At 34.7% G+C, this 16074-nt stretch overlaps 1 protein-coding gene across 5 annotated transcripts in view; it reads right to left on the bottom strand.

Moving 5' to 3' along the window:
- DOCK7 (dedicator of cytokinesis 7) overlaps positions 1-16074 on the bottom strand; it is a 189127-nt gene that overhangs the window by 45292 nt on the left and 127761 nt on the right. For all 5 annotated transcript variants that reach the window (XM_006055930.4, XM_006055931.4, XM_006055932.4 and 2 more), the window contains 5 exons: positions 15934-16073; positions 7783-7952; positions 6361-6515; positions 1212-1394; positions 972-1107 (listed from right to left, as the gene is read on the bottom strand). In XM_006055930.4, the coding sequence (XP_006055992.2) occupies positions 972-1107; positions 1212-1394; positions 6361-6515; positions 7783-7952; positions 15934-16073 (784 nt within the window). The remainder of the gene's footprint in view (positions 1-971; positions 1108-1211; positions 1395-6360; positions 6516-7782; positions 7953-15933; position 16074) is intronic.

The raw sequence follows: 16074 nt of genomic DNA, 5'->3' as shown, positions 1-16074 counted from the left end.
ATCATTAAGTTAAATGGCCAATCAAAAAACAACACATATAAAATATTCATGTAAACATACAATCACATTTTAAGTCAACAACATATATTGAGCTGTTAGCATATGTCATGTACACAGATGACTAAGCCATGTCCTTGACCTTAAGGTGTTTTCAGCAATAATACCACTTCACAATTTACGAAATGTTTACACACACACACAGAGTCACCACAAAGATGATAAGACCAATTAGTTACACTACCTTTTAAAATCTCAAACCACCACAAGTGGATGAGGAAAGGGAAAGTGGGAAGATTCAGTGCTTGGCCAAGATTATATGGCTAATGGGTAGCAGACCAGGGATTAGAAACAGACTTCAGATGCAACTAAATTATTTTCTCTTCCTGACACTTGAGATAGGCAATATCTTTGCCTTATCTATGGGATACATTAATTCACTGCAGAAGTAGGAAACTTTTAAGAGTACAAAGTCGTGTTACAAAGGATGTACAGCCAAGACAGAACCACAATGTAAGCTATAGATTCTGTATGATAATAAGGTATCCGTGTAGGTTGATCAATTGTGATAAGCGATGGCAACTCCTATATGAAAAGCTGATAATGAGGGGTGTCATGCATGTGTGAAGACAGAGGATAAATAGGAAATATCTGTATTTTCAGCTCAATTTTTCTATGAAGCTAAAACTGCTCTTAAAAACACTTATTTTTTTAAAATAAGGGAAACTATTAATAATCACACAAAGGTTAGAAGAACAAACTGAGATTATCCAGAGCAAACTGGAAGTATGTTCACTCTAAATAGGAATTCTAACTTGCAAAGACATGGCTATTCAAGTTAATTCACAGCTACATTAAAACACTGTTTTAAAAGTGCAGAATTGTCAATGAAGACTTGCAAAAATGATCACTGTAATAGTGTTCAAGGAAACTGAAAAAATTCTCACCAGAAGGAGAAGACATTGTGTACGTACCAAGCTGTCCTCGGCTTCGGCGCACCATTTCTTGCCTAGCACCTATGCTTCCAAGAATAGCTTCCTCAAGCTTTGCTCTCATGTCTTTTGATTTCTTAAAGGTCAAACTATTCATTCTTTCAAATACTTTCTTTCCCTAAAATTTAAACATTAGAAAAGAAGACACAGTAAGGAAATTCTCTTCTTTTCCACATTATGTTCCCTCTTGCTCTTCTTTGCAATGGCACAATGATCACTTACTTTGTACTCAAAGCAAGATACACAAAGATAAAGCAGATCTAATAGCCGGTTTAGCTGCAGGACTGAGAGATCTGTAAACCACTTTTGTAGAACTGTCTCATCTGCATTCTTGAGAACCCAAAGCAGACAGATCAAAAGACTCCGACTTGATTCTGCTGAAAAGGTAGTGTGTTGCCTGCCACTCTGAAAATAGAAGCAGTAAAATGAGACAGAATGATCAAAGACTACTTCTTTTTTTCAGTTGTCAGTTGTTTTCTTCTAAAAGCAATGCGAAAGTAATTACTTTAAAATCAAGTATTTTGAAAGAGCCATTTGATTTAGGCAATATTTATGTAACTCATACATAACCTTATACTTAAGGTTCTGAAACTTAACCTTTCCTAGCGACAGAAAATTATTTACAGGGCTTACAGAAGACTGTAAATAAAAGTTAACAGGAAACATGAAGGGAAAAACTAAAAGGTTCTATTATTAAAAAGTAGGTCCTATATTAAAAACTATGATATCTAAAGAAGACAATCAAAAGGGAGGGGTTATATGTATACCTATGGCTGATTCATGTTGAGGTTTGACAGAAAACAGCAAAATTCTATAAAGCAATTACCCTTTAATAAAAAATAAGAAAATTTAAAAAAAGACACCAGGCCTCCCTGTCCATCACCATCTCCAGGAGTTCACTCAAACTCACGTCCATTGAGTTGGTGATGCCATCCAGCCATCTCATCCTCTGTCGTCCCCTTTTCCTCCTGCCCCCAATCCCTCCCAGCATCAGAGTCTTTTCCAGTGAGTCAACTCTTCGCATGAGGTGGCCAAAGTACTGGAGTTTCAGCTTCAGCATCATTCCCTCCAAAGAACACCCAGGACTGATCTCCTTTAGGAATTGACTGGTTGGATCTCCTTGCAGTCCAAGGGACTCTCAAGAGTCTTCTCCAACACCACAGTTCAAAAGCATCAATTCTTTAGCTCTCAGCTTTCTTCACAGTCCGACTCTCACATCCATACACGATCACTGGAAAAACCATATCCTTGACTAAACAGACCTCTGTTGGCAAAGTTATGTCTCTGCTTTTCAATATGCTATCTAGGTTGGTCATAACTTTTCTTCCAAGGAGTAAGCATCTTTTAATTTCATGGCTGCAGTCACCATCTGCAGTGATTTTGGAGCCCAAAAAGATCAAGTCTGACACTGTTTCCACTGTTTCCCCATCTATTTCCCATGAAGTGATGGGACCAGATGCCATGATTTTACATAAATGTAAATAAGTTTAAAAATTCTAGTTAAAGACAAAAATGAACAGACCAGATTTTAAAAATATAAGACAAAATACAACTACATGAATTAAATAAAGAAAATGTTAGCTATAAATCGTAGTATGTAGTTAGAAGAATAACTAATGGAAAATTTTTACAATTAAAATAAGTATCAAAGAAGGAAGGGTGAAAATTAGCAAGTAAATAAGCATCTATCTAAAGAAGTTAGAAAAAAGAACATCAGTATAAACCAAAAGAAAGTAAAAGTAAATAATAAACATTCAAAAGTGGGGCTCAGCATTGACCCCAAATGTGTTCTTTATACAAGCTAAAGGAATATACAAATTTCTATTGAGACTGACTTAAGACAAAAGATATGAAAAGCCAGTCACAGAAATGAAAATGTTTACATCTACTATAAATGTTATAGACTTTTTAAAAATCATGGAAGATATTTGAAACAATTTTGTATGCCAAGAAATTTGAGTAAATTTCTACTAGAATAAAATTTACAAAAACCAGTGTAAAAAGAAATAGAAAACTTGAACAGTCCTACAATCATTAAATATATAGATAATTTTAACACTTTCAAAAAAGATTACTGCAGGTACAGATGGCTTCACTCACAAGTTCTCCAAATATTCTAGGAAGAAATAATTTCAATTTTAAACAAGTATTTGCAGGGAACAGATAAAATGGGAAATCCCCTAGCTCATTTTCATCAGCTAAACTACCTGATTCCAAAATCTGAATAGAACATTATGATCTTACTAACACAGATACACAATCTTAAAATACAGCAAATCAAATCCATTAATACACAATCACAAAAAAGTTAAGTTTAATTCAGGAATTCAAGGTAGGTTTAACACTAGAAAATCAATTGAAAGATTTAAAAATAAACGATAAAAAAGCAAAATAACATGACAGTCTCAATGGTGCAAAAAAGCATGATAAAACTCAACAACTATTCATAATTACAAAAGTAAAACTCTTAGCAAACTAAGAACAAGAAGGGGACTTCCATAATATAATAGAGGGTATAAAAAAAAACCAACCCCCAAAACCAAAACCTTTAGCACCTATATTTAAGAATGAAATGTTGCAATCTTCCCCTTTTATGATGCCAACTATCATTACTTCTACTTAACACTGTACTCAAGATTCTAGCTCATAAACAAGCTATGAAAAAACTGTGAAAGGAAGAAATGAACGGCCATTATTCACAGATGATATGATTGTATACATAGGGAAAAAAAACTACACCTATGTTATTAATTTAGCAATTCTTCTGGAAATAAACATTATTGTTCAAAATCAATTCTATGTCCACACAAAAGCAATCAACAATTAGGGAGTTCTCTGATAGTTTAGTGGTTAGGATTTGGTGCTCTCACTGCCATGGCCCAGATTCAATTTCTGATCAGAGAACTGAGACCACACAAGCCATGGGGCATGGCCAAAAAAAAAAAAAAGATAATCAGCAATTAGAAAACAATTTATGAAAAAGATGACATTTATGAGACTATGAGAACATGATATATATATACTTATATGTGTATTATATATTATCATACTGCATAACTTTATAATATTACTAAAATACTTTTAAAATATCAAGGACCAACAATACACCTACAAAAGATGTTCTGGGCCTCTTTGGTAAAAAGCTATAAAAGTTTATGTATATAAACACATCAAAGAAGGTCCAAATAGTGGGGAGATCTAACATATTCAAGGATTTGGGGATTTACTGATGTAAAAATATTAATTTTTCCAAAAACTGATCCATAGATTCAATACAATCTTATTTTAAAATAAGACACTCTATTCACCAAATTCACAATTAAGTGTGTGGAAAAAGCAAGTTACAAAAAGAAAGAAACCTTTGAACCACTTATAATTGGCAATGGACTTAATCCTGATATGAACTACTATAAATTATAAACAAAGGCAGACAATCCAACAGAAAATGAAGAGTCAGTGTTCTATATTTTGTCCTGAATGATGGTTACAAAAGTATTACTTTAAAATCTTTTGTAAACATCTACATTTATGTTTCATGTACAGTATATTTCACGTAAGAGAGGTTTTAAAAAACAAAAAGCAAGGCCAATAAAATTGAGAATAGTGGTCATTTTGAGGGGAGAAAGGGATTGAACTGAGGGCAAACTGGGAACTTTCAAGAAAACGGAAAAGTTCTACTTCTGAAGCTGAGTGGCAGGTACGCTGCTGTTTTTCCTATTATATTTTAACTGTACATGCACTTTATATACATATATACAATAGCAAATGCAAGTAAAAGAAAAAACTGATAAATTGGAATTCATCAAAATTAAAACTTTTGCCAATTCAAGTGACACTATCAAGAAAATGAAAAGATAATCCACAGAAGAAAATATCTGAAAATCACATATCTGATAAAGAATTTATGTCCAGAATATACAAAAACTCTTTCAATAACAACTCAACAAGAAGATGAATAACACAATCTTAAAACATTAAAGGATTTGAATGGATGTTTCTCTATGTAAGATACATGAAAAGATGTGTATTATACACAAATGAAATGATAACTCTCAATATCAGTAGACATTAGGTAAACACAAAGTAAAACCACAATGAGACACCACATCATACATACTAAGGTGTGAAGAATATATAATAAAAAAAGAGATAATAAAAAGTGTTGGTGAGGATTTAGAGAAACAGGAATCTTTATTAATTGCTGGTGAGAATTTAAAATGGAACAGCTACTCTGAAAGAGTTTAAAAGTTTTCTAAAAATATTAAAGATATTAATACACATGATCCAGCACATGCATTCCGAGGTATCTACCTAAGAGAAATGAAAACATGTGTGGACACAAAGACATGGACACAAGTGTACCTAGCAGCATTATTCCTAACAGCCAAAACTGGAAATGAGTCAACTATTCATCAAATGATAAACGGATTAAAAAAAGCTGGTCTATCAATATAAAGGAATATTATTTGGCAATTAAAAAGTACTGATACATGCCACATCATGAATGAACCCAAAAACATTACTGCTTAGTGAAAAAAGCCAGCCATAAAGATCACAGTGCATAATTCCATCTAGATGAAATGTCCAAAATAGGCAAATCTCTGCAGGCAGAAAGAAAGTTAGTTGCTGCCTGGGACTATGGCTGTGGGGCAACAGAGAGCGAAGGCTAATGGGCCTAAGGGTTCTTTTTGGAATGATGGAAATGTTCTAAAATCAGATTGTGGTGATAGATGCCTAACTCTGTACAGATACTAAAAACCATGACATTACACACTTAAAATGGATGAATCTTTTGATATGTAAATTCTCTCAATAAAACCTTTTTAGAAGTTGTCAAGGAGGCCAGCTTCCATAAATATGACTGCAGCTTTTTGAAAGAAAGTCATTTAAAACTTCTAGAAGTTGATCTTGCTCTACTAGCAATTTGTCTCCTCCCTGCCACCATGTTCTTCCCTCTTTAAGAGGGGAAAATTACAGAGCAAAATGATTATCAATTTATTTAAATATGAAAAAATATGAACCTTCACAGATTAAAAATAAATATTCTCAACAGCTAAAAAAATCTCTTAGGACTGATAAAGAATAAAATAGATTTTAAAAATGAAGAATAGAGGCTATAAATTGAAAATGAGGCAACTTTCAAAATTCTTAATGATAAAATAGTTTTTATACCAAAAAGATTGAGGTAATTAAGAGTTTTTCAAACAACTTAGTATAATATAGAAAATATTTTCAGAAAAAAAAAATATCTTCACAAAATAAAACTCAGAGTACTTTTGCATCAGTTAATATAATAATCTGTTATTGAAGAGTATATCCTTGTAAATATCTGTCTTTCCAGATAAAACTTCTGTAGGAGGGTTGTTTTTACCGTTGACGTGAGGAGGAAACTGCCGGGCCTTGTTAGTTGAGGAACTGATGTTCCTGCAATTGCCATGGCAACTGTCTGGCTTATCATGCTTCCACTCTCACTCTCATAATCATCAGTAGCTATACAGATTGGTCTTCCTCGTTGATTGTGAGTTTCTGGAAAAAATAACCCATAAATAAATAAACTTCTCTTTAAGTAACAGCTGTTGGGCATGCAATTCCCTTTCTATTCTCCTTTACTCTTCAAAGGAAAACCTATTAACATATACTGCATATTATCATATTTTACCTCTTTTAAATAATAGTTTAAATATTTTAAACACTAACTCATTCCTATAGTACTATTCAGAGTTTTGTAAGGAACAATCAGTTCAGTTCAGTCGCTCAGTCATGTTTGACTCTTTGCAACCCCATGGACTGCAGCACTTGCTAGTAAAAGATATATAGTAACAATAATATAAATTTCTGCCTTCAGATAAGGAAACCCACTTTAATGATCAAATACTAGGAAAACTACTCAATTATAAGTCTATCAAAGGCAAGGAGTTGGTTATCTTTGTATCAGCAGCACCTACTGATGTACATATTAGATACCAGTAAAATTTTTTTAATTGAACTGGAAGTACTTTATCAGGCTAACTGCTAGTTCAAATGCAACCTACACTATTTTCTTTAAGAGAAATGAAGGAATTTAAATAAATTCTAAAATTGGAAAGCAAGAATAAAATTTTGTGGGTTACAGTTTTTAAAAAGCAACATAACTTAAACTTATTTAACCAGCTATTAGTGATATCATTCTCACTATTCAGGTGAATATTAATTTCAATTTTATGTATATGAATAAAACTGAGACTGAGAGTGATAGATATCTGACAAGTTCTCTCATATTTTTTTTTCCAGATAAACAGTATACACTCACACACACACACAATTCTCTTTCCTAATAGGGAGACACGTGCGTGCATGCTCAGTCCTATCCAACTCTTCCCAACACCATGGATTGTAACCTGCCAGGCCCTTCTGTCCATGGAATTTTCCAGGCAAGAATATTGGAGTGGGTTGCCATTTCCTCCTCCAAGGGATCCTTCCAACCCAGGGACTGAACCCATGTCTCCTGGTCTCCTGAATTGGCAGGCAGATTCTTTACCACTGGGTCACCTGGGAAGCCCAATAGGTAGGTATAGAAATGCTGTAAAACCATTTTTTTTAATGCATCATAAGAAATACTTACAGAATCCTTGCAGTGAATTTTCTCACAAAGTCAAAAGTTTTTTTTCAAAATCTGTTAAGTATTTACAGTGTACCTACATCATTGTGAGTTTTCTTATATTTCTTTTCCTAAAGTAAGATCATTTGCAGATTTTTCTAATACTTTTAAACATTGAGATTTGCCTTTAGAGTTTGTCTTAAATATACTAAGTACCTGTAAAATCATATAGCTGAGGAACAGTTTCCATGATAATACCAATCAGAGGTAGATACAACATAGCCACACGAGCCTTTGTCTGAGGGTCAGAGTACCGTGGATCTGAGTCGTGACTGGATAATAAATTGTGTACCATATTGATGACTTTCTTATGCAATCCAAACAGTCTATTTAAAAAGAAGATGAAGAAGGAGTTGCAGTAAGGTCACAGAGATTAGTTAACATCTTTAGAGCAAATAGTAAGTCATGGTACTGAATCAATTTGTTCAACTTCTTAACTTTGCCACATATTTGCATGTATTCCTATAAAACATTTTTCATTTTAAAATTAACAAATGTTCAAAAAATAAATAAAATAAAACTAGTGAATGTCTCACTGTATTAAAATAAGAAAGGAGGAAAAAGGAAATACTATATAAATTCACTTAGAAGTAAATCTGAATATATTTTCATTAATTCCTTAGAAATTAATGCACTTCATGTTAATAACTTTAGATCAGTTACAATTATATTTTAAAGCAAAAGAATTTTAAGTAGCTGTAAATTTTATTTCATCAAGTGAAATCTTTTCACATTTATCTAAAATAAACTTTTATTTCCTTTTGCAAAGAGGAAAAATCCTCTATCTATGGATTATGCAGTCCACAACAAGGGTTGTCTTTGCTATCTCTTTAAACTGACCCTCCATGCTCATTTGGGCCCTTACTACTTGCTACACTTCTAAGCCCAAGTTTCAACTGGGCTACTACAATAGCAAGGATCACTCTCCACACTCTTTTGGCTTCTCTTCTTAGACTGAAGCTGCTTGATGATGCAAACCATTCTAATGTAAAATGTCTCCAACTTCAACTGCCCTTAATGCTGTACCTGGCAGGTGCCTCAGATCTCATTCTTTCTCCGTAAGCCTCTCACCATCAATCTCAACGGAAGACCTTACCTCTAACTTTCTTCTTCCAGGAAAGAAAAGCCAATCTACATATGCTCTGGCCAGATCTGTCAATGCCTCTCCATCTTTATTGCTATCATATCAACTTCCCTTTTATCAGAGAAAGGTGTACCTTCTTTCAGAAAGTAGTTTCCCCTTATGCTCAGTGCATCTCCCCTTTCTTCAATAGCTTTAATGAACCCCTTCACTAAGTTCTTGCAAATACACCTTCACTTGAAACTAGTTTACTCTGGCTTGTATATAGTATTCCTCTTATATGATTTATCTAGTAATAAATTTCCTGAATGTACAGTCTGTATCAAGCATTTTCTTCCATTTACTTCCTAGTATCTACTCTCTTTCTCTCAAACTACAAGTTTTTTGAATGCTTACAACGTGGTACTGTAACAGTTTCATCATTTAATAGCTAAATTTTCAAAGATATTGAACCTCTGTTTCCCTATGTAAAAATAACCTACCTCATAAAGTGGCCGTGAGAATTAAATTACATCATTTATGTAACATGCTTACCACAATGCTTTGCACACTACATCCTTCAGTAAATATTAGCTTTTCTCCTTAAAATCACATAGCAGATTTAAAACCAGGTATTCTTTCTCTGGGGCTTTTGATCTTATCTACCATTTTACATAGCTATATATGAAATCTAGCTGGAGATTCTTCTTCCTCCCAGATTTTTATTCAGAAAGTATAATTTTAAATACTGTTGAGAACTCCATCTAATGGACATATGTCAAATTCATTTTCTAGCTCTCTACTTGACACTTTGTCACTTTTTATATTTTCTTCTCAGTATTTTCTCTAAATAGCTCCCACCACTCTTCATATTCTCTATCATTCTTCCCAAGTTTCAGATTCTGGTCATTTGCCTTTTATGTTCTCTTTTTCAACTTGTATCACCAGTGATGATTCCCAAACCTGGGTATTAATATTTAGCATCTCTCAGCAGCTACGGGCCCCAGACTTCAACCTATCTAAACTCTATCCACTCATCTTCATTAAGCCTTTTCATATGTCTACAATACTTAGACACACGCAGCCTTTACACACACACACACAAACACATGAACACAAACACGCGAATGCACAGGACACATGCACGCCCAAGACCTGTCAGATCTTATGCTAGATGCTGGAGATAAGACATCCTATCTTATCCTATCCTTGTCCCTATTCTTAAAGAGCTTGCTTTAGCAAGAGAGAAACATAGACACAAAAATAATAATTCAGTGTTACAAATGCTTATAACAAAGGTGCTAATCTTCTTCAGAACTAGGTTCTGTACTACAAAATTTGCATTTAACCATAGTATATTTTTTCAAAGTTGTAACTTTCTAACTACAATGAAAATTTCTAGAAAGCAAATCTTTGGTCAATATTAGAACATATTACTGCTACTCAAGGAATTATTTATGATTACTTAGCAAGCAAAAGGAATAAAAACATTCCTCTTAAGGGTCTATCTAAGACAATGTATGCTGTTTTTATCTATGCAAATGTGAAAAAAATGTAAAATATAGAGATGAGATGTGAGTCTCAAATAGTCAATCATTCATTCACTGTATTAACATATACTTACCAAGTGTCCACTCTGTACCAGACACAATTCTAAGGCAGTGGGAATACAGCAGTGAACAAGAAAGAAAAGTGCTGCTCTCATGAGCTCATATTCTAATGGGAGGAGACAGATAATGAACAAACGAGCAAATTTCAGGGAAATGCTTTGTAGAAAATAAAACAGGCTTATGTGGTTAAGAATAATTGTGGCAAGGGTAACACAGCTATAATTCAGATTGGGTGTCCCAATGACGTCTCATTGAGAAGATACTGTTTGACTGGAGACCTGAAGAATCACAAGGAAGAAATGCCTCTGGTTGGAAATCTCAGGGCAATTTCAGCATTGCTTCAGGCAGAGGAAAATCTAAGTGCAAAGACCCTAAGGTGGGACTGGGTAGGCCCATAAGGGAAACAGAAACAAGTCTAGGATGGCTAGATTTTAGTATATGCAGAAGAAGGGAAGTAGACAAGAGTTACATATACAGAGTTTTGAGGTTCATTACTAAGTCTGGATTTTATTTTAAATGTTATTTTAAAAGCATACACTTTTAACTATTTTTAAAGTAAGAAGTGTGTGCTTTTAAATATATTGAAGAGTTTTAACCAGGGAAGTAATATAATTTAATTTTCATTTCTAAAAGACCACTTAGGTTGCTGTGTAGAAAAGGGATTTTAGGGGGGGAAGAGCAGAAGCATGATTAGGGGAGTAGCTGTAAAGAAGAAGGGAAGTAGCTGGACTTGGAATATATTTTAGAGGTGGTCCTAAAGCACTTGCTAATGGACTGGGTGTAGCAAAGAGTGAGAAGAGAGAACAAACAGCAGTAACAGCTTATAATCCTGTATATTATCATTTAAAGCTATTCTAGTTACCTTTTAAAACTCAGTAAACAAATAAAAAGTAGTGGTGAACACAGTTATTGCTTTCAGACTTTACAGGGTCAGAAAGTATCTAAAGAGCCACCTTGAAGACCAGCTTGAAGAGGCAAAAGGGCAGTAAAGAGATCAAGAGGAAGGGGACATATGTATATCTATGGTTCATTCACGCTGATGTATGGCAGAAACTAACACAATGTTTTAAAGCAATTACCCTCCAATTGAAAATAAAATTTTAAAAAAAGAACTCTGAATACAGCATACAAATTTTTTTTTTAAAGAAGTCTTTCATGAGCCCTACATGTTCCACAGAAATGTATCTATTTTAACAGAACTGATCCTTGACTTTGAGAAAGAAACCTCATCACAAAAATGGTTGACTGTTAGAATTCTCTATTCTTTATCAGACACCACTGAATACCTACACAACATCTCAGAGCAGACGTAGAGAATAGACTTATGGACATGGGGAGAGAGGAGGAGAGGGTGAGATGTATGGAGAGAGTAACATGGAAACTTACATTACCATATGCAAAAGAGATAGCCAACAGGAATTTGCTATATGGCTCAGGAAACTCAAACAGGGGCTCTGTATTAAACTAGAGGGGTGCAATGGAGAGGGAGATGGGAAGGAGGTTCAAAGGGGATATATGTATACCTATGGCTGATTCATGTTGAGGTTTGACAGAAAACAACAAAATTCTGTAAAGCAATTATCCTTCAATTAAAAAATAAATAAAATTTTAAAAAAGGTTGACTGTCAGAATTCTCTATTCTTTATCAGACACCACTGAACACCTACACAACATCTCCTTCACCTGTCTTCCTCCCTAATGGAATGCAAAAATGTTCAGGTATACCTTCATGTCCCTGAGACTCAGAAGAAGCTGACTTTATTCCCCTAGTTCCTGAAGTCAATCCAATCAGACTAGCCCTGCCACTTACAGTAGCCAGTCAAAAAGCTGTTTCATTACTAAGATGAGAAGAGATTAATGTTAATCAACTGTTTCCTTAATTGAGAAGGTCTACCAAAAAAAATCACATGAACGAAACACTTTTTAGTGACAGCTGATTATTATTTAGGCATGAGCTCCTTATCTTCTGCTTTGTAACAAACCACCCATGAACCAAAACCTGTCTAAGCACCACATGTGAGTTAAAGTGATCTAACTCACCTGGGAACCTGGCATTGCTCTGGTGTCTAACAGTGCAGGACAGGCAAGTGAGCCAGACCAGTCCAAAGAAAGATGTGCTTTGCCTGCTTGCGAAGAGGGGTTTTTTCCCCTCTCTGCTCTGCTGGACACGAACAAGTAAGAATTTAATCCGAATTGGCAGAGCAACTATCTTATAGTCATGAAAGGCACACTAGCCTCAGGATAAAGCTGAGGCTCCTAGCAGAAATAAGATATAAAAGAAACATAACCCTGATAACATCACTGAGCTGCTGGTTATACTGTGCTAAAACCTTGCCTCTTTCTTCCAAATATTAAATGATAACTATCCTTCCTTTAATAAAACAGGCAAGAAGAAAAGTTTTCTATTTCTGGTAACCAAAATTATTCTGATACATCAAGTAAAAATACTGGAAATATAAATTCAAATGATTGAGATTTAAGTTACTTAGGAAAGGCAGTATGTTTAGAAGTTGCTTTCAGAGGGATTTTTTTCAAACAATGGATCCTTTTTCCCCCAAAATGACATTATATTCATTTAACAATGGCAAAATAAAAAACTGGTGGCAAGCAGGGGTGCGAGACCCAGAGTCTCACCCACTAAGCCTGCCTTCCCCTATTCCAATGTCTGCACCACAACCCCATCCTACATGGAAACACACTAAGAACCTTTTCAGAACCCTACAGTTCTGCAAAGCACAGTGTGAAAACCTGCTTCTTAATATATCCCTAACACGAGAAGATGCTGTTACGAAAAAACTCATGATTTTAATTTGCATAAGATTTAGCCTTTCACAATTTGTTAAGCATTAACCATGTACCTATTGCTAAGAATGTCACAAACCTCATTTCATTTGCTCAATAAGTACATCATAGGATTCTTATAAAACCTGCTCAAAATATCTCCTTTTGTTCTCTGGAGCTCTTACTTCAGGTTAAACTGCATTACAAACTCCTTAATGATCCTACTATGAGGAAAGTTGAAAAAAAAGAGCAATTATTACCCAAATGAGTTATGGTCATAAAAACTTTTGAAAACAGCTATACACTAATAATGAGAAAACAGAAAGAGAAATTAAGGAAACAATTCCCTTCACCATTGCAATGAAAAGAATAAAATACTTAGGAATGTATCTACCTAAAGAAACTAAAGACCTATATATAGAAAACTATAAAACACTGGTGAAAGAAATCAAAGACGACACTAATAGATGGAGAAATATACCATGTTCATGGATCGGAAGAATCAATATAGTGAAAATGAGTATACTACCCAAAGCAATCTATAGATTCAATGCAATCCCTATCAAGCTACCAACGGTATTTTTCACAGAGCTAGAACAAATAATTTCACAATTTGTATGGAAATACAAAAAAACCTCGAATAGCCAAAGCAATCTTGAGAAAGAAAGATGGAACTGGAGAAATCAACCTGCCTGACTTCAGAATCTACCACTAAGCCACAGTCATCAAGACAGTATGGTACTGGCACAAAGACAGAAATATAGATCAATGGAACAAAATAGAAAGCCCAGAGATAAATCCACGCACCTATGGGCACCTTATCTTTGACAAAGGAAGCAAGAATATACAATGGATTAAAGACAATCTCTTTAACAAGTGGTGCTGGGAAAACTGGTCAACCACTTGTAAAAGAATGAAACTAGAACACTTTCTAACACTATACACAAAAATAAACTCAAAATGGATTAAAAATCTAAACGTAAGACTAGAAACTATAAAACTCCTGGAGGAGAACATAGGCAAACACTCTCCAACATAAATCACAGCAGGATCCTCTATGACCCACCTCCCAGAATATTGGAAATAAAAGCAAAAATAAAGAAATGGGACCTAATTAAAATTAAATGCTTCTGCACAACAAAGGAAACTATAAGCAACGTGAAAAGACAGCCTTTGGAATGGGAGAAAATAATAGCAAATGAAGCAACTGACAAACAACTAATCTCAAAAATATACAAGCAACTCCTGCAGCTCAATTCCAGAAAAATAAACGACCCAATCAAAAAATGGGCCAAAGAACTAAATAGACATTTCTCCAAAGAAGACATACAGATGGCTAATAAACACATGAAAAGATGCTCAACATCACTCATTATCAGAGAAATGCAAATCAAAACCACAATGAGGTACCATTTCACGCCAGTCAGAAAAGCTGCGATCCAAAAGTCTACAAGCAATAAACGCTGGAGAGGGTGTGGAGAAAAGGGAACCCTCTTACACTGTTGGTGGGAATGCAAACTAGTACAGCCACTATGGAGAACAGTGTAGAGATTCCTTAAAAACCTGGAAATAGAACTACCTTATGATCCAGCAATCCCACTGCTGGGCATACACACCAAGGAAACCAGAAGGGAAAGAGACATGTGTACCCCAGTGTTCACTGCAGCACTGTTTATAATAGCCAGGACATGGAAGCAACCTAGATGTCCATCAACAGATGAATGGATAAGAAAGCTGTGGTACATATACACAATGGAGCATTACTCAGCCATTAAAAAGAATACACTTGAATCAGTTCTAATGAGGTGGATGAAACTGGAGCCTATTATACAGAGTGAAGTAAGCCAGAAAGAAAAACACCAATACAGTATACCAACGCATATATTTGGAATTTAGAAAGATGGTAATGATAACCCTGCATGCAAGACAGCAAAAGAGACACAGATGTATAGAACAGTTTTTTGGACTCTGTGGGAGAGGGAGAGGGTGGGATGATTTGGGAGAATGGCATTGAAACATGTATAATATCATATAAGAAATGAATCGCCAGTCCAGGTTCGATGCAGAATACAGGATGCTTGGGGCTGGTGCACTGGGATGACCCAGAGAGATGCTACGGGGAGGGAAGTGGGAGGGGGGTTCAGGATGGGGAACACGTGTATGCCAAAAGCAATACAATATTGTAAAGTAATTAGCCTCCAATTAAAATAAATAAATTTAAATTAAAAAAAAGAAATTCAGAAAAAAGAAAACAGCTATTAAGATAGAAATACCCTACAAGGATCTTAGATCACAATACATTTATAGAAAAGCTGTTTCTGCAAATTCAAATCATCAGACAATGAACTCTTCTTGCTATATCAATTTTCAATAATTCTTTAAAAGTGTGGAAGTTTTTAAAACAAGTTTACTTGTTTATAGAACAAATTTTGAAGTACATGCTATATATTATTAATATGATAGCAAATGACAAATTTTACTCCCAAAGAATCAGATTAGTCTATTTTCCTTAACTGAATTGTGCTTATGGCATATCAACAAATCTGAAAGTCCATCTACTAACATGCACAAATATTTCAGGTACTACTAAGAGGAGAAAAATACTACCAACTAAACCATGATAGAACATGATATATGCTAACTTCAAGACAAACATCACATTCAGAGATGACAAAAATGTCTTTCTTAAAACTGATGAAATACAGAAAAAACATGAGTATGGAACTTAGTGAACAGAGAAGTAGAAGAAGAATGGTAAAGAATATTCTTTTGAGTCCCAGAAAGTTAAGTGGGATACTTCTGTTCCACTGTCCAAAATCAAACTGATACTGTACACAGCAAAACTGGTCTACTCACCCTTCAGCATCAGGGTCCAAAATGACAGCCAGCTCTGTTAACACAAGTCCTGCCAAATAATGCTGTTGGCGGAAAGGCACAGACAATTCAAACATATTTGCAATCTTCTGGTCTTGGACATTGGTGGAAAATCCAGAACTC

Source organism: Bubalus bubalis, chromosome 6 (genome assembly GCF_019923935.1).
Source record: "Bubalus bubalis isolate 160015118507 breed Murrah chromosome 6, NDDB_SH_1, whole genome shotgun sequence".
Classification (NCBI taxonomy): domain Eukaryota; kingdom Metazoa; phylum Chordata; class Mammalia; order Artiodactyla; family Bovidae; genus Bubalus; species Bubalus bubalis.
Note: the sequence above shows the minus strand (reverse complement) of the source record. Positions and strands in the feature narration are given on the sequence as shown.